This window comes from Vigna radiata, chromosome 6, assembly GCF_000741045.1.
Source record: "Vigna radiata var. radiata cultivar VC1973A chromosome 6, Vradiata_ver6, whole genome shotgun sequence".
NCBI classification, from domain to species: Eukaryota; Viridiplantae; Streptophyta; class Magnoliopsida; order Fabales; family Fabaceae; genus Vigna; species Vigna radiata.
In genome coordinates this window covers 28730703-28757703 of record NC_028356.1, presented here as the reverse complement: position 1 = coordinate 28757703, position 27001 = coordinate 28730703, and the positions used below count along the sequence as shown (strand labels likewise).

Here is a 27001-nt window from a genome sequence, read left to right as displayed (position 1 = left end):
GGTTTGCACCCACTTATATACACTAAATTGGTCTTATCTCTAGTTGATGTGGGACTTCCAACACACCCCCTGACGCTGAGGTAAATACATCTCGAGCGTATGATTAGACATTTTAATGGGTGGCCCGGTATATATAGCAGTCCGATAGCAGGTGGAACAACATGCCCAACAATAACAGAAATCGCTAGGATAAACTATAATAATGACTCTGATACCATGTTAGAAGTGGGCTTTAAGCCTAACTCAACCCCACAAAAACGACTTGTAGGGTGAGATTTGCACCCACCTATATACATTGAATTGACCTTATTTCTAGTTGACGTGGAACTTCCAACACTGATCTTATTTATAAGGCTAATGATAGTTTTGCATTATTTTCATTTAATTTATTGAGACTTCTTTTTTATGATAAAATATTGGATGCAATGACATAACAGTTTGCAGTGGTTTAAAACATTGATGTGCTAGGTAGGATATTAAGTCAGTTCAACTTCTTGGTCTCGATTGGAGGTTAAAGTTTAACGTTGTTTACAACTAAAAATAGATAAACACCTCTGTTATAACCTATCGAAACACCTTTTAATGAAGACAAAACTTTGGGAAAATTACTAAGTTTCAAAATAGATTAGGTATATATCTAGTAGCCTAAGAAATAAGCTAAGTAATGCAATTTAAAAGACTCATTCAACTTTATTTATTTAGAAGATATTTTAAGATATATTTATTACTGTACATATTTACACAATATACGTGACTAAATTTCGATAGTTTAATTATATCATAATAATCTTTAATACCATATATTTACAGTATATCAAGAAAGTTATCATATTATTATTATTATTATTATTATTATTATTATTATTATTATTTTGCTGATTATCATATATACGATAATGGAAGATTCCTCTCAAATTATATGACTCAAGTTAAGGTGAAGACTTCAAGAGTGATGTGGATGTGTGACAGATATGGTAAGTGTGGTGTATGGCTCGGTTTTAGTGGTTTAATGGTGATGAGATGGTTTGTTTAGTGTGCTCTCAAGAGAGGTTGAGTCATTTTAAGGAATAACAGCTAGAGGAAACTTAGAAGGAGAGTTATAGCCTTGATGACCTAAGTTGCGTAGTATGACATAAAATTGATAACATAACTTTACTCAAACTCAAAGGTGAATTTACATAAGGGGAGTCACCTATATTTATAAGTTAAGGTAACCATAAAGGTATCTCCAAATTCGAGAAGAAAACCTTAATTCTACATCTGGGAGAACAAGGCAAAAACCTTTCCATTAAGAGCATTACACATAGCCATTACTTAGGAGAAATCATCTCCATTAAGACTTGTGTCTCACAAAAGAAAGCAACTTGGAGACCACTCTAACTATAGAGCCCACAAGCTTCTAGAATCTTCTCCCTCATGTGCATATAAGGTGGCCCTTCTTTTAGAAGGTATGTGCCCATATGTAAGTGTCTTCTTAGGACTAATCTTCTTTAGGCCGAAAACCCTACACTATAACCCTAGGCCCAAATGAAAACCTAAACTACTTGACTCATTATATAAGGCTCAAAGAAAAACCCTATACTACTAGGCTCATAATATAAGACCCAAAATAAACTCATTTTATTGAAATCTTACTCATGACACATGATGATAAGAGTTTGTACACACCTTCTATATACGACTTTAACTCTTCTTGAGTGTGTTTGGCCATGACCAGAGCGTATGCCATCATCCCCTCCCTCTTGAAAAGTATTTGACCTTAAATCAAAATTGTCTTCTTCTTCATCATTCTTTGTTCTTTTGTTTAGTCTTCTTATTACAGGATCAAAGACTTCTTACAGTAAACATAAGATAAAGAAAAGCTTAAGAGAATAATCATCTAAGGTATGAATTCCCAAGGATGAAAATGATGAAACATTTACATCCACCTATGCATCTTGTCTTAAGAAGCCTTATGATGGATTTTATCTTTCCCTGGAATACCTTTTAAACAAAGGAAGGCTTTGTATTCTTCAAGGATCTACTAGAAAGTTTCTTATAAAAAAAAAGTCATAAAATGAATCATCATGAAATTGATAAAAGTGTTATTCTTTCAAAAAGCAAATTTTATTTGCCACACATAATTTGATCATTCAGTGGAGATTAAAGGATGTTTATTTCCTTCCATTCACATATGTTGCTCTGATACACATCTTGACTATTTCATCATTTGATATAAACTTTCGTGTTTTTCGTGTTTCATCATCCTTCGTTATCAAAAGTACTGTCGTGATATCTTTTGATATCATCGTGTCAACATATTTTAACAAGACATTCACATCTATCCTTTCCTTAAGTTGAAGAGTCACATGAGGTGACGGAAGGACAGAATTTTCTTACCAACTATAGATTCTTTTTATACAAGGTCTAATATTATATTCAAGCTTAAAATGAAAATTCACTCACCAAATGACTTTTCAACCTTCAAGAAAAAATACAAGTGATAATAACAAGGAGAAGAAAATATATGTTTTTCTTTAGTAAAAATGTGTTTTTATAGACCTAAACAACATAAAATATATTTGTTACTTAAAAATGATGTAATCAACATAGAAGGGGATAAGTTATTATATATTACAGTCGTGAGCTTACACAAACTTTTCAAATTTAGCAGTAGATTAAACAATGTTTTAAGGTAATATTTTAATATACTCTCTTCTTATTAGGATCTATGAGTTTTCATGAATAATTTTTTTAGTGTTTAGGTTTGAATGGTCTCTAGACTTTTCTATTTTATATGGTTGTAATTTTAGTCTATATTATTTCGTCAATTTTTTTTATAAAAATGATGGTTTTTAAGTGTATACTTTGAGAGTACTCATTATTAATAAAAGATTCATCTCGTCATTCCGAAAAAAGAAAAAAAATATTATAATCTATAATAGAAATCACAAATTTAAATGGCTTAAAAATAATTACCATTGTCAACTGTTGCGAAATAGAGACTAGAAAAATAAGTTACTAAAAAGATCAAAATATTTTTGTTAAATTAAGAACTTTTATAAATAAGTCATAATAATATCTAGAGGAAAAACACTCTCCCATCAATAAGAGAAAAATAAATGAAAATATAATATACGAAAATGAGAAAAGAAAAATATTTATAGATATTTCAATCTCTAAAAACATCTCTGTTATACCTCTACTTACACTGCACTTAATTACGTAAGTTATTACATAACAAAATTAGTTTCCCATTTTTTTTCAAAATATATTTGAATATAATTGCTCTTTCGTGAAGCTTGGGATTAGGTAGCCGACCCATGACTTTTTAATATTTTTATATAGTGTTCGCAATGCGGTTTTGGTGAAAATAGCAATCAATTTGTAATTTATCTTTATGATATATTCTTTTAATTTTATTTGAAATAAAACAAAGTTAGGAAGAGGAGATGAGTTTTATAGACTTTTCGATCTTTCATGTATTAAGAATTTTTTCTTCTTTTTTTGGTAGTACTCCATGGATGGAGGTTGGTGTGTTGCAAAAGACAATCTAAACATTCAAGATAATGAACTTAAATCATTTATCTCGATGAGTATACTATTTATAGGCTAATTATGAATATTATGATCTTTATTTATAAGGTTAGGATAGACCTAGTAGCCTATTTATCTTTGATACAAATTATGCTAAGTTAAAGAATAATGTCTTAATTAAGTATTACCAATCAGTTTAAGGTCGAGTAGTAATAAATTGACTTGGGACTGAGTATTAATAGGTCAGCTTGTGGTTGAGAAGGAAGAGATCAACTTGTAGCCAAGTTGGGAGGTTGGCTTATGGTCAAGTTGGAAGAGGTCGGCTTGTGGTTGTACAAGAAAAACAAACAAATAGAGAAGAAAGAACAAGCTAATGTATAAAATTAAAACAATCATAGAGCATGTATAAAGATTAGAGTTGTTAAAATGGGTAACCCGGTCGACCCGACCTGACCCACCACGGGTTGGTCACTTAGTGAGCCAACCCCACCTGGCTCATTTATTAGCGAGCCAGAAAAATTCGAACTCGGCCCGACCCACCACGGGTTGGTGGGTAAACAGATTGGCTCACTGACTCATTTAATTACAATTTTTTTAAAATAAAAAAATTACAAACTTTTTATAATTCAAATCTAAACAAATTTCACTTTCAACATGGGTTGTTTAATTAATTTTGAAAATAGGAAACTTAAATAATTTTTTCAAGCAAAAAAAAATAACAAATATCTTTTTATAAAATTAAAATTAAATTTTAATAAAATAAAATTAGGTAGGTGGGTTGGTGGGCCAACCCGGCCCACCACGGGTTCAACCCGCATGAGCCAGGTTTAAATGAGCATAAGAAAAATACAATTTTTTCAAACCCAACCCGGCCCGAACCCGTGGTGGGCCGAGTTGATCCGTGGGTTGTGACCCATTTTGACAGCTCTAATAAAGATATCAACTTATATAAACATTTATATCAACAAGTCCTAGCACATGATATCATTCGTACTAAACTTAACCATCTAGATATATGTATATTAGACTCTGGCAAGTTATGCACATGTGGCGACTTCTACTACTTTGCAAAGCCATTACCAATGGGTTTCACCCTACCACACATAAGGTTAGTCCGTTAATGTATTTGGCCAAGGTAAAGCCTCCAGATTAGGACATCTTGCTCCTCTCACCACATACCTCACCCTTCTTTACTTGAGATTGAATAGTTATTAGAATGATAAGATAAATCCCAATACGAAATCCATACATCAATACATACACTATTGAAATTGCTACAAGGAACTTCTCTTTGAAATTCCTTCCACGACATTTGTCATACATGCTCACAGCCTTGTTATCAATCCATAATACATATTAAACATACTTTTTATCCATGGTAAACCATCTTAGACAAATCAAAACTTAAGAAAATTACATCATATATAATGGCACTCAGAAATGGAACTTAGTGCTAAACCCTTTGCAAAAGACAACGCTCAATGACAATCATAACACTCAACACCAAACTTATTGCAAAAAGTAGTGCTTAGTACCATTCTTCTCGCAAAATGTCACGCTCAGTGACACCCTTTTAAAACACTTGTCTAGATGCGTTGTCTAAGTTTGAGACCAGAAGTGGTTAGATTACTTGAGAACAAAAGTGGTTAGAAAATAATTGTAAACCAAGAGTGGTTAAACTCGAAAAGTCGTGTCGACTAGGAAACCAGAAGTGGTGAGAATACTTGTTATAAACCTGGAGAGGTAAACCTCATGTAATCTTTGAAAAAAATTAGTGGAACCCCTTAAGAGTTCTTATGGGAGAATTGGACGTAGCTTAGGTTGGGTGAACCAATATAAAATTTTATTGTTGTGCTAAAACATTTTCCATTTACTCATCTTATAGAAACCAGTGTCTAAACGTCTTACAATTTATATATATTTCCTTTACAAACCATTAGACACTAATTTATGAAAGAATTTCAAAAACATTATTCATCTTTATTGTCTTTCTTGTGTTTTCACATCATTTAACATACGTATGAGATTGAGTACAACTCTTCAACTTTAGATAAAAAAAAACTTGTATTATTTTACTGTGATTAGTTTAATCATTAAGAAGAAGTACAAGGTGAATTTCAATTATGGTATCGTGTATATTCAAATAAATAAAAGACGTATAATTTGATTTTATCATTACATATAATATACAACAAGTGTATATGATCATATCCAACATCACGTAATAAACATGATTGATGTGTTATAATAAAAACAAAGTGGAGGTTGTATAGATTTTAAGATGCAAAAGTAGAAGTGTCACACAAAGTTGATGAAGTTTCAGGGGTGTCAAATAAGTTGAAGTTGAATAGTTCCTAAATTGTAAAATTTAGAGGTTGATCTTAAAGAAGTAGATATCATCAATGTATCATAGTTTGAAAATCAAATGAATTGAAAGACAAAAATGAAGAGGAGAAAAGAATATGGCTTTAACATCTCTAACTCTAAATAGATGTAGGCATATTAAGTAGATGATTTTAGTTGTAATGAATTTATTAAACACAATTAATGTTGAATTATTATAATGTTATTTTATTGATTTGTGAGCATAGTTTCAAATATTGATGGCAATACTGAAATATTTGTACATATAGATGTGATTAGGAAGTTATGGTGAAACACATTACTATTATATATCCAATGGAACGTGACAATATTGTATCTGGAGAAATAACAGAGTATCGAAAACATTGAAATCTGTGTGGAATTTATACTATTGTAAAACAGAATGGAATATAGCTAAACAATAATCATTGCCCACGTGAATGCATAAAATCCACCTAAATCAATATAGAGGAATGGGATTTGTCAGGTAGGTATGGCAATAGCAGAAAGAAAAGGCACCAATGGAAAGAAGATTCAGGAAGAAGAATTATACCATGTCATGCCTTTTTTCCTGATGGTAATCCTTTAAAAATACATTCGATTTGCGGTGCCTGCCACTTATTCTCTTTCTTGGATCAACCTCCACGTGTCCTTTGCCCAAAACTAACTTTTGCTCACCCATTAGCTTTTCATTTGTTACAATACCCTTCCCCTTCAAATCAACCTTTTCCTCAAGGTCGAACTGAGGATACTGTTGCTCAATGAATAACAAGTCTTCCCATGTAGCTTCATTAGGGTTCACTAAGTCCCATTGAATCAATAATTAGTAATGAAATCCATGGCAATGTCCTCCAAAATATGTTGAGGAATGGGTAATGGTTGTAGTAAATCAGTAGGCAAAACATAATCAATCTTAGCTTGTTGGCAAGTGCTATAATTTCTGATGTAGGTTTTTAATATCCCCTTGCATTTTAGGCCAATAAAATTGAGTGCAAATTCTAGCAATAGTTTTGGTGCCTCTAGCATGACCCCCTGTCTTAGTGTCATGAAACTCTTGAATTATTTGTTGACACAAGAGAGAGTATTCTGGAATCATAAGCTTTCCCTTCCTAAATACCATACCATCTTTAATTTCATACTTATGATCAATTTTAGCTCCTTGAGCATGCTGATTAAGTAACTCTTTGATTGTGTTATCTTGCTTCGTTTGTTCTGCTACTTTAATCAACCAATTGGTTGTAGGTTCTTAACAAGCCATAAGCAAGCTCCTAGACAATGCATCAGCTGGAACATTTTCTCTTCCAGGTTTATATTGAATAGTGAAGTCATAACCAAAAAATTTAGGCAACCATTGTTGTTGTTCAGGGGTCTGCAAGGTTTGTTCTAAGAATTCCTTTAAGCTCTCCTAGTCAGTCCTTATAATGAATTTGTGGCCTATTAAATAGTGTCCAAATTAAGCCATGGCTTTCGTAATGGCATAGAATTCCCTTGCATAAGTCGATTGGTTTTGCATTCTAGGGGATAATTTCTTTGAGAAATAGGCTACAGGATGTTGTGCTTGACTCAAAACTGCACCAATACCCTAACCTGACACATCTGTCTCAAGAATAAAGGGTTCTTTGAAATTAGGAAGAGCCAAAACTAGTGTAGAAGTCATGGCTTGTTTGAGTTGCAGAAAAGCTTGAGAAGCTAATTCAGACCATTAAAATGAGTTTTTCTTCAATAAATCAGTGAGTGGACCGGCCATAGAAGCATAATGCTTTATGAATCTTCTATAGTAAATAGTGAGGCCTAGAAAACCTCTGAGTTGTTTGATGGAAGTAGGTTGTGACCAACTGTTAATGGTTGCTAATTTCGAAGTCTCCATTGCAACTCCTGCTTCAGATAACACATGGCCCAAATAATCAATTTGTTTAACTCCAAAAGAGCATTTAGAGAGTCTAACATAAAGTTTCTGGTGTTGTAGAGCCTTTAACACATATTCTAAATGATGTAAATGATCCTTCCATGTAGGACTATATACCAATATATCGTCAAATAACACTAACACAAATTTCCTCAAAACCCCTTTAATAAATACCTCATTCATAAGACTCTGAAATGTTGTTGGGGCATTGGTGAGACCAAATGGCATAACCAGCCACTCATAGTGTCTGTGATGTGTTCGAAAGACAGTTTTGTACCTATCTTCAGGTTTCAACAAAATCTGGTGATAACCAGATCGCAAATCCAACTTAGAAAAAAACTGACATCTAAATAATTCATTAATTAATTCATCCCCTGTTGGAATTGGTAAAGTCTCTTTCACCGTAAAAGCATTTAATGCCCTGTAGTCAGAACATACTTTCCATGATTCATCCTTTTTCTTTACCAAGATTATTTGAGAAGAGAAAGGACTCTTACTCGGTTGTATGATGCCTTCTTCCTACATACCTTGTACCAATCTTTCAATTTCATCCTTCTAACTATGAAAATATCTATACGGCTTAACTTTAACTAGCTGAGATCCTTCTATTAAGGGAATAGAATGATCATAGGATCGATTTGGTGGCAAAGAAGAAGGTGTCTCAAACATAGATTGATATGTGTCCAATAGAAGAGCCAATTCAGGTTCTACATCAGTTGACAACTCAGTTAATGGAAATTTAAAACTAGGAGATTCAACTAGCTGAATGTTGAAAGATTCATCAATAGAATGAGTAGAAAACATTCTTTTAATATGATGGAACTGAGCCTGAGTATGAGAATGATCATTCTCACATTGTAACGTTATAAATTTGCCATTATACAAGAATTTCAGCTGCAAGGAATCATAATCTGCAATGTGAGGACCGAGAGTTTTCAGCTAATTAGCTCCCAAAATTAGATCAACACCTGATATAGGTAATAAAATTACAGGTAATTGAAATTTGTTGCCCTGAGCTTGCATATTAAGTTCTCTAATCATTCCTTCCACAGTCATATAATTACCATTGCCAACCATAACCCTAAATAAGGGTGTTGGTTCAACTGGTAATTTCAAGAATTTGGCCACTCTTGGTTGTAGAAAATTATCTGAACTCCCACTATCAACAAATACCTTCACTGGCAAAGTATTAATATGAGCAACAAACTGGATAGTCCCCACACTTGGACCACCTTTCAACGCATTTAAAGACAAATGAGGGGAAGTTTCTAGTCCACTTTCAGGATTACTACTAATAGGTCCCTATTTGAGAAGAGGAGTATTAGGAGTGGGTAGTAGTGGAGGCAAAGAAGATCAATTGTTATGTTTCGGAGCAGCAGCCAATACATAAGTCGAATGAGCAAGACTTGAAGTATACTTATGCACGTAATTGTTAGGACGAGAAGAAACTTTTGGAACATATTTCTCTTCGTATAACTTTGCCAATGACACCGCTCTAATCAAGGTTGTAAGACTTTGAGCTACAACATCCCTAAGAATATTTGGGTTTAATCCACTCACAAACAATTTAAAACAACTTCATTAGAAAGATTTTCAAATATGTTAACTAGACTCGTGAATATTAAGTAATAGTCTAAAACTGACCCTGTTTGTTGGAGTTTAAACAATTCTCCCATCGGAAAATTAAAAGGAGATGGAGCAAACTGAGATTCTAAAGCATGAGTAAGATCTGTGCAGTTGTTTACTGATTTCATGCACTGGAGCATTTGAAACCAAGGAATAACGTCCTTCTCAAAATGAATAGCCGCAATCTCTACTCTATCAGCATCAGGTGTATGATGATAGGTGAAGAACTTCTCAACTTTAAAAATCCATTCCAACACTGGAGTATGACCATCAAAATGTGGAAATCCCAATGAAATATCTCAAACAGATGAATTGGCAGACCTTACGGAAGTAACAAAGGATCCTAGAGTTCCCGAAGCTGAGTTCGTGCCACGAACAGCGTGACTTTGATTTCTAAGTAAGAGCTCCATCGTTTTGTGCATTTTCTCAAAGCGCTCTAGATTTTCTTGCTGATACTTGCATTGTTCTTCCATCCAAGTTGCCAAAGTATTAATCTGGTTCTGCATAGTTTGCATTCTCGTACGATCATTGTTGTCAGCAACTGATGTCAATGAAACCACCAACGAAACACACTACTATTATATATTCAATGGAACGGGACAATTTTATATCTGGAGCAATAACAGAGTATCAAAAACACTGAAATCTGTGTGGAATTTATAGTATTGTAAAACATAATGGAATATAGCTAAACAATAATCTTTGCCCATGTGAATGCACAAAATCCACCTGAAACAATACAAAGGAATGTGATTTGTTAGATAGGTATCACAATAGCAGAAAGAAAAGGCATCGATGGAAAGAAGAATCATACCATCTAACACCTTTTTTCCCTTATGATAATCCTTTAAAAATACAAAAAGAACCTTGCGTGTCCTTTGTCCCAAACTAACTTTTGTTCATCCTTTTTATTTATTACAAATTATTAATAATTACAAAGAGAACTATATGGTTACCCTCACTTGCTAGCATGATGAATGATGAACGTGTATGTACATCAGAGTTGGTGTAGTTTCTTAATTGGCATTCTAAATAAAAGAAATATGACAAGGTCTCCTATATTATTTGAACGAGATCATTGTTTTATGTTTTGCACTATTTCACTAACACCATTACATGTCAATTCAAGCATCAAATAAACTCAAGAACTAAAAATGATAATCTAATTAAGAAGCACAATAGTTTTGTTTCACAATTTTACTATTATATATGTGGCTCACACAAATCAATCATAGTATAATTGTTTTTTGTTTGTTAATATATTAAAGAAGCAAAAGCAAGGTAAGTTAATTTTATTCCATTACTTCTCCATTTACTCCATACTAAGCTAACATTTTTCCTTGTTATCCTTTTATGATAAATGATAATATTACATTCGGATATTTTATTTCACTGTGTATAATAAATTTACATACAAATTTTCATTCTCTTTCCTTTCTTATAAAATGTTTCATCTTTAAAGGATGACTATTATGCTAAGAAAATTTAAAGCTTAATTAAAATACATAAAACATAGACTTCAATAAATTCGAATATATAAATCGTGATGCACTTTTATGTTAAATATCCTGTAATTTTTTAAAATTAAATTCTAATGAATTAAATACTTTTAATTTAAGTTTCTTTATTTAGTATTTAGGTAATATCATTTCCGTACCAGTTTCGAAAAGAAAAAGCTAAACTTATTAACCTTTCAATATTATTTTATCCCAACCATTAATATATTTTGCATCATAATACATATGATGAATAAACATTTAATATTTATTATTGTTCCAAACTCAAGTTTGGATGGCACTTTAATTAATCTATTAAATACCCAATTCAAAATAAAAACTATTAAATGCTCTAAAAATATTGAAGTCATTATTTGTTGGTTGTTCTGAGTTGCAAAGTAGTAATGTTATAGTCGCAAGGTGTCTAAGTAAGACTTTCCATCGAGTTTACGAGCAAAAAGGTTGGCCAAAAACTCCTTGAGTTGAGTTTTTTGGAAGCGTGGTGGTGTTTTCTCAGTGATCAAACTTGGTGCAGGAGCTAACACACCATCATGTTTTGGAGTGTGGAATGTGGCAATTGAAATTCTTTCTCTTGCAGAGTTCACTATTGCACGATGCTCAACACTTCTGTATATTCCATTACTTATAATCTGTCACATAACATATATAACCAAAACATCAACCACCAGAAATCATAATCAATCTAAATTATCAACACAAATATATGTTAATCCACACTTTTATTGTACAAAGAGTATATTATCTATCAGGCTATATTTTAGATAATCAAAACTATAACTTTCACCAAATAAATTATATATATAGGTTTAAACCTCTTTTTGGTCCCTAAGTTATCAGCGGATGTTCATTTTAGTCCCTGTTTTTAAAAATGTAAACCTTTGATTCCTAAATTATAAAAAATGTATCAAATGAGTCCTTTTTTGATGTTCATGGTCAAAGTACAAAAAGCAATCTAAAATGTTGTTATTATTAAGAAACAAATCAGAGCAATATAAAGATGTAGCAGTTGTTAAGAAACAACCAAAAACAGTATTTTAAGTTAAAAAAGACTCATTTGATACATTTTTTATAACTTAGGGACCAAAGATTTACATTTTAAAAAACGGAAACATCCACTTATAACTTAGAGACAAAAAAAGATTTAAACGTAGATATATTACCAAATCTCTCACCATCACTATACATAGATCACATTCAACAAATTCAACAAAGAAAACATCATCTTAAACAATGTTATTTTAGTGACTAGTAACCAAATGAGAGTAAATAATATTACCTCCAACATGTCACCTATGTTGATGATGAAGGAATTAGGTAAGGGTTTGACGAGAATCCACATGCCATCTTTTCTTACCTGCAAGCCTTCAACATCACTGACTTGTAGAAGGATAGTGAGGCCAACTCCATCAGAATGAGGTGTCAGACCAATAACCTTGTCTGCTTCAAGACATGCTGGATAATAGTTTACCCTCATAGATTGCATCCCATTTTCAAATAGCTCTCTCATCTCTCTTTCTTTCATCTTCAGACACTTTCCCATTTCTTCAACAATCACTTTCGCTAAGTTTTGAATCTCCTCTGAGTAAACTTCTAAACTTTCCCTGCATCATAATCTAACTTAATTTTATAAAATCGGTTTGTAACCGGTTTGTTTGTTGAATGAAGTTTACATCTAATTTATATATTAGTCTTATCTCTAATAGACACGTTATTTATATATTATAGATAGGTCTTATCTCTGATATACGTAAATCTTCAAACATCAACTTTGATCTCAGTATTTACAGTATATATAATCACACGGAAGAAAGTGGGTGGGAGAGAACCTGAGAGAAAGAGGGAGTTGAGGAAATAAGTGAGGCATTCTCAATTGTTTTGGAAGAACAGTCATAAAGAAAATGTCAGCCCAATCAAGCTTTTGATCTTCACTCACTACAAAAGCTTGTCCAAAACCTTCCATATGTTCTGGACTCTGCCAAAACCTTTTTTTCTCTGACATTGGAAGGTCGAAGAAATTCTTAATCTCGAGCTTCACTTTCTCCACCAAGGAAGTGCTAACTCCATGGTTTATCAGCTACAAGGAGATTAACATTTAACAACTAAATCAATTCATAAATCAAAAGATTGAATGAATTCTTTTAACTATTTTTGTTATTATTTTTTAATGTTTTCAGTTCCAATTAAACAGCACAATTTCCCAACACCCTTTATCTAAGTTTATCTTATAGTTTAAGCCTTTTTTTTTTTTTTGTATCTAATACATATCTAGAGAGTCCAAAATCAAACAGAAATATGTTACAGTTACAACAAAATTGAAGACAAAAAAAAAAGGAGGAAATTGAAGAAACCTGAAAGAATCCCCATTCCTTGCAAGCAAAGTGAAGCTTGTCCAATTCAGAAGTGGCAGATTCTTGAGAAAGCAATCTCTGCATGTCAATAACTGGAATGTGAAGAGTAGCAATATTAGGTTGTTGAGAAATATGCAGCATTTGTTGTTCATGTTGAGGTTGAATGTATCTCTGTGGAACATTAGCCAAGTTTTGTTTTGCCAACTCTTGAACTGATGGTACCAAAAGTGAACTTCCTGATGGGTTTTTGGTCTCTGCCATGGCTTGAATCAGTGTCCTGTATCTTGCGAATTTATAAGGGTTGATAAAGGTTAGAGATATGAATTTAGGTAAAAGAATAGGACCTTAAGTTTAAAGCTTAATAATTTGATGATATTGGAAATAGGAATCCAATAATTGCAGACTTGACAGAAAAGAGCCAAATGGGATCGGATTTCCACGATCACTATGTATATTTTGTTTTTTTTTTTTTAAATGTAATTTTGTTCAATAGCATTTTGTAATTGAAGTGTTTTTTACTTTACAATGACAAACATACATTTTGGTCTTGCTTATAATTATTAAACACATGTTTTTTCTTTCTTTTTCTCCTATTACATTATGATGCTTTCTTATAAGGTTGATTAAGAAAATATTATATATATAAAATAAAAGATATACAATTTACAAATCCAAAATCTTTAAGTTTATGGGGACTTTTTTGTAATATTTAATTTTATTTACTTTTATTTAATGTATGACTTAAATACACACTAATGCATATAAGTGTTTTTGTAAAAAAAAAAAATAAATGAGATTATATTTTGGTTGTTTTAATCGAAAAATTTTCATTACGTAAAAAATATATATTTTGAATTTTTTTAACCAAAGTCTATTCTTATATTTTTTTAAATAAAAATTTAATTTCTTTTCATCTTCATTATTACTTTTTTCACTATTGAACAGAAGAGATTAAAAGAATATTTGTATTAGGAAAAAAAAATTACGAAACAGAAAAAAAATGCAAGATGAAAGAACAAACCTATAACCGTTTTTTAAATGAAAATAATAGGATGTTTTAGTGACAATGTTGCGACACACTTTGCATTGGATACAAGGAAGGAAAAGAAGAAGAGTGGAAGAGTGACGACCAAAATGACAACATGATTTGTGTTTGACAATGAGAAAGGAAATAAAGTGGCTCTTACAGTAAAGAATTGATTTAACGATGCAAATAAAAAACTTTGGTAATAATGTAATTTTAATCCTAACATATGAATAAGTTTCCATTTTTTAAAGAACCAAAACATATAGTTGTGCAAATATTTTCAATACTAATAACATTTTTGTAAAAGAAATTTTAAATAATTTCAAAAAATACCATTAATGACATTTTTGTAAATATTTACACATATAGGCATTGGTTCTAAAAACTAAAGTCTATAGTTATGCAAATATTTATAAAAATATCATAAGTGACTTTTGTGAAATTATTTGAAAAACTATATATATTGATTCTTTAAAAAATTAAAACATATACCAATATAAGCATAAGTTGTTTTAAAATTTTTAAAAGTGTTATCACATTTTAAAAGACTTCAATTTATTTAGAACTCAAGTGTATTAAGCGATTTCAAAAGTTTTTTTGATTGTGACATATTTAAATTATTTGTAATATATTATATAACCAATAAATTTATCATTTTTATTTTATCTCTTGATATATAATAATTGTTAATACATCTTTTTGTGTACATGAATAATTTTTGTGATACGTGTATGGTTGACAATAATCCTTATAAGTAGTATTAGTTAATGGAAAATAAAATACAAACAAAATACTTTCACCAAAATTTATTTTATTAATTGGCATTTTTTAAGTGTAATTACATAATGTATTTTCATTATTATAATTAAGTTACGAATTTGTAATTGAGTCTGATGGAAATACATTTAATAAATATTGAAATAATAAAGCTCGGTTCAAGAAGCATGGAAAATGTGCACCGATTTTAGTGTTTATGAGCAAGTCAAAAACGCAAGGAAACATAAGTGTCAAGTTGTGTGGTGAGCCCACCCAATTGCAAGAGGAATTTTCTACATCTTCAATTTCAGTTTTAAAATATAATTAAATATAGATATATAAATATCATATATTATTTAAATAAGGTATAATTTAATATTAATTTTTATTTTATAATTAATTATTTTTTGGAAACATTTTTCCCCTATGTGTTCATGGAGTGTTAAGATACTATATTATTTTTTATTTGACTTTGTCTTCTAATAAATAAATAAGTTTAAAATAATATGCTCAAATAAAGATTCAAAATTATGATAATAATATATTGTATATAATTATACAAGTAAAAAAAAAAATTAAAAGTTGAGGATAATGTAAAAGAAAGGAAATACATAGTTTAAAAATGATATTATTTATTTATTATTATAATAATAGATTATGACTATTATTTTAAAAATTATTATTGTATCATAATTAGGTCGTCACTAATTCAAAACTTATTCTGAAGTTTATAAATAAAGTTTGAGATAAAGAGATAAATAATAATATTTAATACGCATTAATAACTTAAGCTCTCAAATTTTTACTGACTTTGGCATCGAAGTAATTTCTACAGGTAGCATCCAAATTTAACAGATGATCGACAATGATGAACGGTAGCGTGAGAACGAACATTTGGACCAATAGCAATTCGTACGACAGTAAACCGTTGACCTCAACCCTTGCACTATTTTGGCACCTACCGTAGGGCCGAGTATTCAACAGGCAATACCCTAATAATGACCACAAGAAACATGAGCACCGTAACACTAGAAGAGTCAGCAACTAGCAGGATCCCATAAAGAGGATCAAAGTAATGTAGTGCCATATGCAATAGATGCAACATAGGCATGAGAAGGAATTGGCGTCTTTAAGGGTCGAGAACACGGTCGTCCACTAGGAGTAGATCGCTTAACAGTCGAGCGACCCAAGTCGTCCCATCAATAGTAAGCAGAGGGATGAATCATGTAAAATGATGGAGGAAGGGAGTACGAGAGCTAGCAAGGGAAACCCCTTATTGTAGACGGTTAACACAATTGGTTTATTTCCTTTCATATCGGCAATCATGGAGGCACCCATGCCTGAGCGATAGATGCCTCCAACCTTTGAGAAGTACGAAAAATGCACAAAGTAAGAGGGCTAGATAATGAATGTTGGCAGCAACCTAAACAAGGAGCACGAATGAGCTTTGACGAAGGTGCTTAAGGTTAACAATGATTTGTTTGCATGGACTACGATAGATATGTCGACCATCCACCCTAGTGTGATATCCCACAAGTTGGAGTTGTTCAAGGAAGCATGTCCAGTGGCGTAGAAGAAGAGACGGCTAAGCGAGGACAAGAGAAAGGCTGAGGTTAGGAAGCTCCAAGAAGCGGGCTTCATTTGGTAGGTCACCTCACCACATGGTTGGCGAACATGATGATGGTTAAGAAGGCGAACAATCAATAGAGGTTGTATATAAACTTCACAGATTTGATCAAGCTTGCCAAAAGGACACTTACCTTCTCCCAAACATTAACGAAATGATGGATGGTGCCTCGGGTCATGCCATCAAGTCCTTAGTTTCTTAGACGTGTATTCTGGTTACAACCAGATACCAATGTATCACCTGATAGGGAGAAAAAAGCCTTCATCATCGAACGAGAAAATTATTGCTATGATGTCATGCCATTTAGTTTGAAGAATGTATGGGCCACTTACTAGGTCTTGATGGACAAAGTCTTTCACCATCAGATTGGTAAGTGCATGTGTCTACGTGGACGACATGTTTGGGAGATCCCAATCATTCGATGAGCACATCAAGGACTTGGAAGAAGTTATTTAGTAGATCAGACGCTACGAGATGCATCTCAACCCCTGCAAGTGCAGGTTTGACGTTAGAGCAAGCAAATTCCTAGATTTCATGCTCATTACACGGGGTATCAAAGTCAACCATGATAAGTGCACGACGATCTTAGAGATGAGGAACTCGTAAAATCTGAAAGAGGTGTAGAAGCTCATAGGACGACTGACATCTCAATATCGTTTCATCCCTAAGATGGTATAAAAGATTAGACCAATTCTGAAGATGATGAAGAAAAGCTTTGTCGTCAAGTGGGACGAGTAATGTGAAGCTACTTTCACGGACATGAAGATGATCTTAGCCATTCCTCCTATCATGGCCCGGTCGATCTAGGAAAACGAGTTGCAACTCTACTTAGCCATCTTTGGTGAAGTGATAAGCGCAACTTTGGTTCAAGAGGCCCCCAAACTTAAACTGATTTGTTTTATTAGTAGAGTTTTGCAAGACCAGGGATGTGCTATTAATGGATAGAGAAGGTGGCATTAATAATACTCATAATCACTCGTTGATTGAGACCCTACTTCTAAAGTCACTAGGTGATCGTCCAAACTAATCACTCGGTCACCAAGATTCTGAGGAAGTTAGACTTGACTAAGCGCATGGTAAGTTGGTTCGTGGAGTTGTTCGAATTCAGCCTTCGATACAAACCTCGCGGCTTTGTGCGAGGACAATACCTAGCAGATTTCACCCTAGAGCTCCCTCTATGGGGACAAGGTCCTAGACCGAACGTTGATGTTGTACGTTTAAGGATCATTTGATAAGAAGGGTGGAGGAGCGAAAGTGGTGTTGGAAGGACTGAACGGAGCTATGATTGAGCACTCTATAGTGTTCAAATTCAAGATTTCCAATAACCAAGGCAATTACGAAGCCTTAGTCACTAGCTTAGCTTTGGCCAAAGACTTGGGAGCTCGACGAGTTAAATGACCAACGGATTGACACTTCGTCGTCGGACAAAAGAATGAGGAATTTCAAATAAAGGGTGACCAACTCCTCTTATACTTTCACAAGGCCATGAAGTTGATGAAGAGCTTTAAAGTTGTGGACATAAAGCATATCTCGCATGCAGAGGACACTCGGGAAGATACATTACCAAAGTTTGGGAGCAAAAAAGAGAAAGGCTAATTTTCTATGATAATAAGGCAGGTCTTGACTAAGCCAAGCATTGAGTGCATATCCATCATAGTGGTCGGGCCGAAGGATTGGAGAGATGATGTCAAAGCGCTGATAAAGAAACAAGATAAAGGTGAAGTTGTCAATCCAGTTGAGGTGAAAAAAATCACTTGATATGTCTTCATAAGAGACAACCTCTACAAGCGAGGGTTTTCCCTTCGTGGGCAAAAAAAGTTATATATTATGATAGATTTTACTAACAATTCTATTAATACCTCTTTTGGTCCCTATTTTCGTCAAATTTGTTCAAAGTGGTCATCAACTTTTACGGATGTCCACTATGGCTCAACTTTTGTAATTTTTATTCAATTTGGTCGTTTTTCATGACGACGTCTAAATCTTTAATGGTATAGTTAGGAGTGGCACAAAAACCCTTACCCGTGGGTACCCGCAGATAAAATCCGCTATGGATATTTAGTATTGGCTGGTAAGTGGTACCTACGGGTAACAGGTAGTGGGTATTTTAATATGTGGGTATCTGGCGGGTAACGGGGCGGGTACGAGTACAATTTTTTATATGCGGGTCGGGTTTGAGTATCACACTATCTGTGCCCGACCCCACCCGTTGTCATCCCTAGGTACAATGTCCATGTAAGCCATCAATGAATGAGGTGTTAGATTGTTGTTTATGTGTTCATCCTACACAATTTCTTACACATTGTAGGTTATGTCACGATGAAGAGTTTTTGCGTTTCTGGTTTAGGGTTTTTGCGTTTTGTTTCATGGTGGCTCTCGCCACTAATGTAAAAAAGACTTTTTATGACAGGTAAAATGGACATAATATGACAGTTGGATTGGTGTCATAATTCTAGCAGTCATAATAGGTCTGCACATTCTATGACTTAGCGAAAAAGAACCTTAGAATATGTTCAACCTACTATGATGTACTTTCTCTCACTTGTCATAATATATCCAATCTATAATGACAAATTTTTAGTTATTTTTCAATCATGGCCACCATTTTAATTATAAAATAAGATATTAATAACTATACTATAATTCTAATATATGAAGGATAAAGAATGAGGATCAATTTTAATTATCATCTCATCAAATTCATAAAATAAGAGATTAATAACTATATTGTAATTCTTAAGAACTTTTTCATTCACCTAAAAACTAGTTTTCGTAGAAATATGTCAAACAAGCTTAACGCATATAAGCATTTTCCCACCTTAGCTGCTCAAATTGAACCATAGTCAATGGAAATATTAATAAAGTAAAAAGGCTCTAAGCATATGAAGAAACGGTGAGTTTTTAATCAATAGAAACTAAAAGATCAGTTAGATCTTTAAAAAAGACAAACTGGGCATGAGAAAAAAAATCACCATTTCAACTCAACCCCATTATGCCAATGTAAAGGGTATCAACAAAATCACAAAAGATCACAAATTTAACCAAAATTCAAAAACATACAACCATAATATTAAATGGTCACATGTTAAACATCATAGAAAAAGTGGCAACAATGTTTTTGTCGACAAAACTAGAGCTTGATGAATTCGATGACGGGTCTGACATGGCGCTTCTTCATCTTTTCCCAATCTACAAGGGATCCATCTTGGAAATATCATAGGGGAGAAAAGAGGGTTCAGGTTTCTTACCCTATTCCTTCCACACATCTCCTTCTCCTCGTTGAACACGTCGTCCAAGTTGTCAGTGATATGGACCTTGCATTTTCCAACGATGAAAAAATAGGAAATTCTGAACACAAGGAGGAGAAAAAGAAGGAGAGTGTGAAGGTGTTTAAATGTCATTAGGAAGATGATGAAATGAATGTGAAAGGATTAGAAATAAGCTTATTGGAGAAAAGTGTGGTGTGAGTGAGTTTTGTGTGAAGTGTTGTGAATTAAAGTGTTAGCATTTAGGTTGCAGAGGAGAAGAGAAATTAGGGATTACAGAGGGAACATGAAAGTGAAAAAAATGGCTCTAGAGTTAGGAGTCATAAGTGAGATTGTAGAGGGAAATGAAAAAAATTGGATGTAGGAGATATTATGACACGTTTTTCAAAAACAATCATAATATATTATCAACAAAATTTCAAGTTTGTCATAGCATCCATGTATTATGACAGGTGCCCAGTTAATAGCCATAAAAAATATATGTTATGATAGGTATTCATGTACATGTCATAATACGTTTTAAACTTATTTTAAAGTTTGTCACCACATTAGATATTATGATTGGTCTTCAAAACTATGTCATAATAACTCTTATGTTATTACGAAAATATCACCGATAAACCTATTATGACAGGTGATTTTCACCAGTCATAATAGGTCATCATAAAATGGTTTAATGTCTTGATAGGTCCATGTTTTCGTCTAAAATTTCAAAGAAGTCCTTTTCTTTTTCAGCGTCTCAATTGAGTCCTTATTTTATAAAAATTGCATCAATTATATCCTTACCGTTAAATTAGACTTAACGGTGTTATTGTTAAATTGACATGGTATTGACTTTTTTATTTTTAAATGACGTGGATTCTTCACATGTCTTTTTTATTTATTTGTTTTCAAAATAATTGGCAACCATCATTGTCGTCGTCTCCTCCGCACTGTCACCGTCACACACCCAAATCAAGAAGCAGAGAAACCCTTGTGCAGTTCATCTCTATTGCGTCACTGCTTATTCTGGATATTGGGAAAAATGTTTTCCGAATCAGGGTTTCACCCCTTCATTCACGGTGGCCAACGGTGGATGCGAAGGGTCTCTCATTATGCGATTTGAAGGCGCAGAGATGGCTCTCTGATGGCTCTGTGGTTTTTTTTATTTGCAGGGTTTCCATGGAGGCTTCAATGGTGTTTGGGTGGCTACATGGTTGTTGTTGCGGTTAGTAAAAAAGAAGCAGGTGGCAGAATCTAGTGAAAGTTCCGATCCTTTGATCCACAGTGATTCTGAAGAAGATAGAGTAGAAAACCATAAAACTACTAGAAAAAGGTATCTGCGCAAATCTACCCGAAAAAGGCATCAGGTTTCCTACAATGAGAATTTGAAAAACATTGATAATGGTGAGAAAAGTAAAATGAATGGCCATAATGGTTTAGCTGTTGCACACAAAGAAGTAAATCAGGAACAACACAAAGAAGTAAATAAAAAAAAGCACCTGTATTCGGAAAGAAATGAGGAAACTAACACATTTAAGGGAAAAGATAAAGGAAAAGATGTGGTGGGAGGGGCAAAGCAGGTGGATGAAACCTCAGAGCATTCTCCAGATTCAACCTCCAAAGTATCAAATCAACCAAATGTTTATGCCTTCCCTAATGCAAAGTTCAGTGATTTGGGAGATTCTTCCTAATTGAGGTTAGTAAAAATGACAGTACCCTTGATCTCGAAGAAGATCGTGAAGAAGCGAGTGAAGAAGTTCAAGCGCCTCCAAAGCGATTCCAAGATCTCCGTCTACAGTCAACTGTGTGGGTGGAGTTCATTACAGTTGTGATTTTTTTGAGCTTTGTTTAGGTTGAAATGATGATGACATTATCATCTTATCCCTGTTTTTCAATTTTAGTATATTAGTTTTAGGTTTAGATTCTTCCTTTCTTCCATGTTTGTGAATCTCTTCGTTTACAAATTGCTCTTTCTGATTGTTCTTTCCTGTTTTTCAATTAGTCTTTTTGGGGTTAGGTTATTCAAATAAGTGATTACAAGGAGGATATGATGAAACAGACAAATGGTTGAAGACGATGATGCTGTAAAGAAAGATTTTAATTTTTTTCAATTTTTTAATTTTAAAATAACTCAAATCCACGTCTTTTAGCCACGTTAATTGAAAATATAATTTAATGTTCCATGTCAGGTATATATTAACACCGTTAGATTCAATTTAACGGTAAGGATTTAATTGGTGCAATTTTTACAAAACAAGGACCTAATTGAGACACCGAAAAAGAAAAGGACCTATTTGAAATTCTAGACGAAAATAGGGACCTATAGAGACATTAAACCTCATAAAATCCTATTTTTCCACTAGTTCTTGGTAATGCACAAATGAGATGCTCGTGAAGTGCCTGCGATTTAGGGCTTTCTTTGTTGCGTGATGTCGAGATTCTATTTTGTTACAGGTTCTCTATGTGATGGAAGGTAATTCACAATGATGAACGGACTTAGGTATCTCGCGGTTGCGTTATGGCTGCTCTTGGTTCTTCTACAAGTTTTAGGTGATGAAGGTGCGAGATCTATGGTGGAGATTTAGGCTTTTGTGATTTGGGTTTCGCTTGCAGATTAAGGTTCACAATTTGGGTTTCTGTTTTCAAGTTGGTAGTACGAGGAAGATGATGGAAATGAGGCTAGCAATTTAGCGTTATACATTTGTAATATGCTAAATTTTCTTAGAATACATTGTAGAAAAAGATAAGATGGGTCCAACTCTAAGTGCCCTACCATTGTCTTCAATTTGAGACTCTCTCTTTGAAAATAATCATAGCATTTCACAAGTCGCAACAACAAGAAAGAGAACTAAGAAGTTGGGAGAAGGGAGCATGTCTCTAAGGAACGTGTAGGAGGTGAGAAGAGGGATTTCTAGGACCCAAGTTCCATGCTCGTGGTGCGTTGAAACGGTGTAGTGGCGAGGAGGGAGAGTTTGGTTATCGGTGATGCGGTGGTAATGAAGTCGGGGATGTTGGGAAGAAAATGAGATGATGTGGCAGCCACATCAGAAAAAATGAAACGAGTCATTCACTGATGATTCACATAGACACTATGTCGTTAACAATTTAGACGTTGTGAGGGAAAAAGATCAATTTGAACGAAAGTTAGAAAAATTGGAATCATATTGAATGTCCAAAACAGTCGAGGACCACTTTAAACAAAACTGACAAAAATAAAGACTAAAAACGATATTATACCTAAATATTTCCTTCAATAATTAAAGCTTAAAATTCACTGATAAATTTTTTTACCAACGAATATTTTTCATCAATAAAATTTTTCAATAAATACTATTTTACCAACAATTTTTTTTATGTGGATAAATTCCATCAATAATATATCATTTTCTAGTAATATAACCCAATTTCCATGATTTCAAATGGTCTAAATAATTGTTATCCACACACTTTTCCAAATTGTGTTTTGTTTTCCATTTAGTTTCATTATGTCAATGTCTTATAAGTGGACTTTGGCTTGGTTATGGTACAATGATGTTACTCATACCGACATATCACAAATCTCAAACTCTTTGGACTATTTTAAAAAAGAAAATTAAGCATGTATTCTCATCTTCTTCTTCTTTTTTTTATAACTCACATAATTCATTACCTATAACTACAATCAGCTATGTGCTAAGCTTTCTTTAGGATCTTATCTATGAGCACTCTCCATCCAAAGTGTTGCACATTTGGGAGTGCCCTCACACTCTAATAAAATTAAACACACTAGTGGTTTTCCAATTAGACTCTGCACTTGTCATTTATTACACGTTCAAATGCTTTTATGTTCATTTTATGTTAAACTATTCTGTTTATATCATAACTTGAACTTTGTTGTTTGGATTCACCTACAAACAAGACTCAAAGAAAACTGATTGCATTGATTGGCTAACTGGAAGGAATACATCACAGATATATGTATTAAAATGAAAAGAATGCCACTAAAAAACAGAACTATTAAAACGGTTATAAGATAAAACCTAATATAAGATATCGCAAAGAGGAAATTTATTTAATCGATTATGATCTTACATTGTTGACCAAAATTATTGCTCTTATTCTCTAAGGGAATCTTACCATATGTTAATCATTTTTGTTAATGAGATTTCAAACATCGTTGAGATATGTCTCTTCAATGAGTTATTGAATTATTGAATTATTAGACATTAGGGTTAGGAAGATATCTTTGTCAAATGACTTTCTTTTTATTCTATTTTTCAATACAATGAATATGAATGTCAGAAATTTCTATCAAATATTTGAATTTATTTGAGGATGGGGTTGGTAGAAGTGTCTGGTGCCTTGAGGATGTAAATTACACTGATATCTTTTGAGATTTTTTTCGAATTATTGACATTCTAATTCTTTTTTTTTTAAATTCTACAAACTTTCCATTTATTTTTAAAATATTACATTATCTTTTCTCTTTACAATACACGTTTACCTTTTTATCCTTTAAAATCATTACACATGAACCCTTTTATGTTACACACGCATTCCGTAATAAAGAATTACTGTAATGATAAAAAATAGAAAAAGACAATGTAATTATATATATATATATATATATAGGGGTTTGTTAACACGCGTACGTTTTTCAGTTGGTACGTTTTAAAAATGTGTACCGGATTATAGTAGACAAAAATACCCTCATTTATCATGGATTCTAAGTTTTAAGGTCAAGGATATTTAAATAATTTTCATTCTCAAAACAAAAAAAAAAAGAAACCCTCAAACCCTTACTCACCTCCCTCATTCCTCTCAACCCTTTCTCTTTCATCTCTCTCACTCCAACATTTTCTCTGTCATCCCTATTGCCCCAATTGAAAAAAAAAAAAATCAGAAACTCTTGTCTAACCCTTGTTCTTTTCCCTTTACACAAAGTGTTTCTTTTTCCTTTCTCTATTGGTATGGGATACATGATGTAAGATTACAACCTAGAATTGAAAGAATTGTACTCCTAGGGAGCTCTTCTATACCTATTTCTTTAATTTCCTTATGTCCCTTTTTTATCACTAAATCAACTTCTACAGGCGTTTAGAATAAACTTTAACCATTGTGCAAGATAAAAACAGTAAAATCATTTTTTACTTTTGAGATTTGGAAAGAGTAACATAAAATGACAAAGTTTATATTCATTTTACACACATTAANNAATATAAAATGATTATAAAAGAGTAAACTTTTTCAAATTTTAAAAAATATCTCTGATTCAAATTACCACCACCATCTTCAATTGGGTTGAGACGAGAGAAAAAATGTTGGAGTGATGACAGAGAAAATGTTGAGATGAGAGAGAAAATATCTCTGATAACAATTGGGGCAACGGTAGGNATGACAGGGAAAATGTTGGAGTGAGAGAGATGACAGAGAAAATGTTAGGGTGAGAGAGATGAAAGAGAAAGGGTTGAGAGGAATGAGAGAGGTGAGTAAGGGTTTGGGGGTTTCTTTTCTTGTTTTTTAGTTTTGAGAATGAAAATTATTNGTGGATTATATTGGCCTACCATCTTTAAAGATGCACGGAGGACATATGAAAATTGTGAGCAATGTCAGAGGGCAGCCAGATCCATCACCAGAAGGGAAGAGATGCCTCAACAACCCATGTTGTATTGTGAGGTATTTGATATTTGGGGTATTGATTTCATGGGTCCTTTTCCTTCCTCTATTGGGTTTTCTTATATTTTACTTGCTGTAGACTATTTCTCCAAATGGGTGGAAGTCATAGCTACAAGGACTAATGATGCTCGAATTGTTATGAGTTTTGTCAGGTCTAAAATTTTCTGTAGGTTTGGAATACCACGAGCCATCGTCAGTGATCAGGGGACCCACTTTTGCAACAAGCTGTTAGAAAATATGTTGAAAAGTACGGGGTGACACATCGCATTGCTACACCATATCACCCCCATACTAATGGACAAGCTGAGGTCTGTAACAGAGAAATCAAGAAGATATTGCAAAAGTTGGTGAACCCGAATAGGAAGGATTGGGCTGCACGATTGGATGATGCATTTTGGGCACATCGGACGGCTCACAAAGCGCCAATAGGCATGTCACCTTTCAGGGTTGTTTTTGGAAAGGCTTGTCATCTACCTGTGGAGATTCAACACCGTGCTTATTGGGCTGTGAAAGCTTGTAATCTGGACATGGATGGAGCAGGGAAAGAGCGGAAGCTCCAATTGCAAGAACTAGAGGAGATTAGGCTCGTAGCCTATGAAAATTCCAAGTTTTACAAAGAAAAAACCAAGAAATTCCATGACCAAAAGCATATAACCAAAAAGGACTTCAACATAGGTCAAAAGATGTTACTGTACAAGTCCAGGGTAGGGCCTATGAGTGGTAAGTTACGCTCCAAATGGGAAGGTCCGTTCATTGTAACACAAATATTTCCCTATGGAGCAGTGGAGATCAAGGAAGAATCTTCTGACAGAATCTTCAAGGAAAATGGTCATCGTCTGCGTACGTTCAAAGAAAATCAAGACATGTTGAACAAGACGATGGATGGAGTGAATTTGATCACTCCAACACTCCTCGCACCATGAAGGAGGTAAGTTCCCTCATATTTTTTTCTTTGCATTTTACATGAAAGGTATACACTGAGGACAATGCATAGTTTAAGTGTGGGGGTGTGGGGAAACAATTTGATTTGTTCCCCTTATTTGTTTTTCTTTTCTTTTCTTTTCTTTCTTTAATAAATATTTGCAATGGATTTGAGAGTTTGAATCAGTAACTGGGAAGATCATATAGAAAAAGAAGAGTCATGTTGATATGAGTGGATTACTTTTATGATTTACTGATTGAGTTGACTTGAGAATTTCCTAATTAAATCTTTTGTGAAAGAAATTTGAACCATGTGTGTTTTGAGCCTAATGATAAGGATGGACCATCAAGTGCCATACCTATTTTTCTTGAGTGATTTGCCCATGTTTTGATGATACTCTAATATTTAGCTTGATTCTGTGTTGTGCAACTGAGGTGAATATGCATGATTTGATATGATTGAGGCATTTCTTGTTTTAGCTACTTGGCC

General features: G+C 33.3%; 1 protein-coding gene across 1 annotated transcript; it reads right to left on the bottom strand.

Moving 5' to 3' along the window:
- Nucleotides 1–11169: 11169 nt before the first annotated feature.
- On the bottom strand, nt 11170–13691 carry LOC106764221 (protein SRG1-like). The gene is made up of 4 exons (XM_014648468.2): nt 13278–13691; nt 12756–13003; nt 12206–12530; nt 11170–11558 (listed from the first exon to the last, which is right to left on the bottom strand). Exons 1-4 carry the CDS (start codon nt 13536–13538, stop codon nt 11316–11318), a joined length of 1077 nt encoding a protein of 358 aa, XP_014503954.1. The 5' UTR covers nt 13539–13691; the 3' UTR covers nt 11170–11315.
- Nucleotides 13692–27001: the final 13310 nt, after the last annotated feature.

Bases quoted from the DNA above. Each gene is read 5' to 3' on its own strand.
- LOC106764221 (XM_014648468.2), bottom strand. From the start codon at position 13,538: ATGGCAGAGACCAAAAACCCATCAGGAAGTTCACTTTTGGTACCATCA. The intron at 13,004-13,277 runs GTTTCTTCAATT...ATCTCCTTGTAG, and splicing joins AGGAATGGGGATTCTTTCAG to CTGATAAACCATGGAGTTAG. The intron at 12,531-12,755 runs GTTCTCTCCCAC...ATTATGATGCAG, and splicing joins CAACTCCCTCTTTCTCTCAG to GGAAAGTTTAGAAGTTTACT.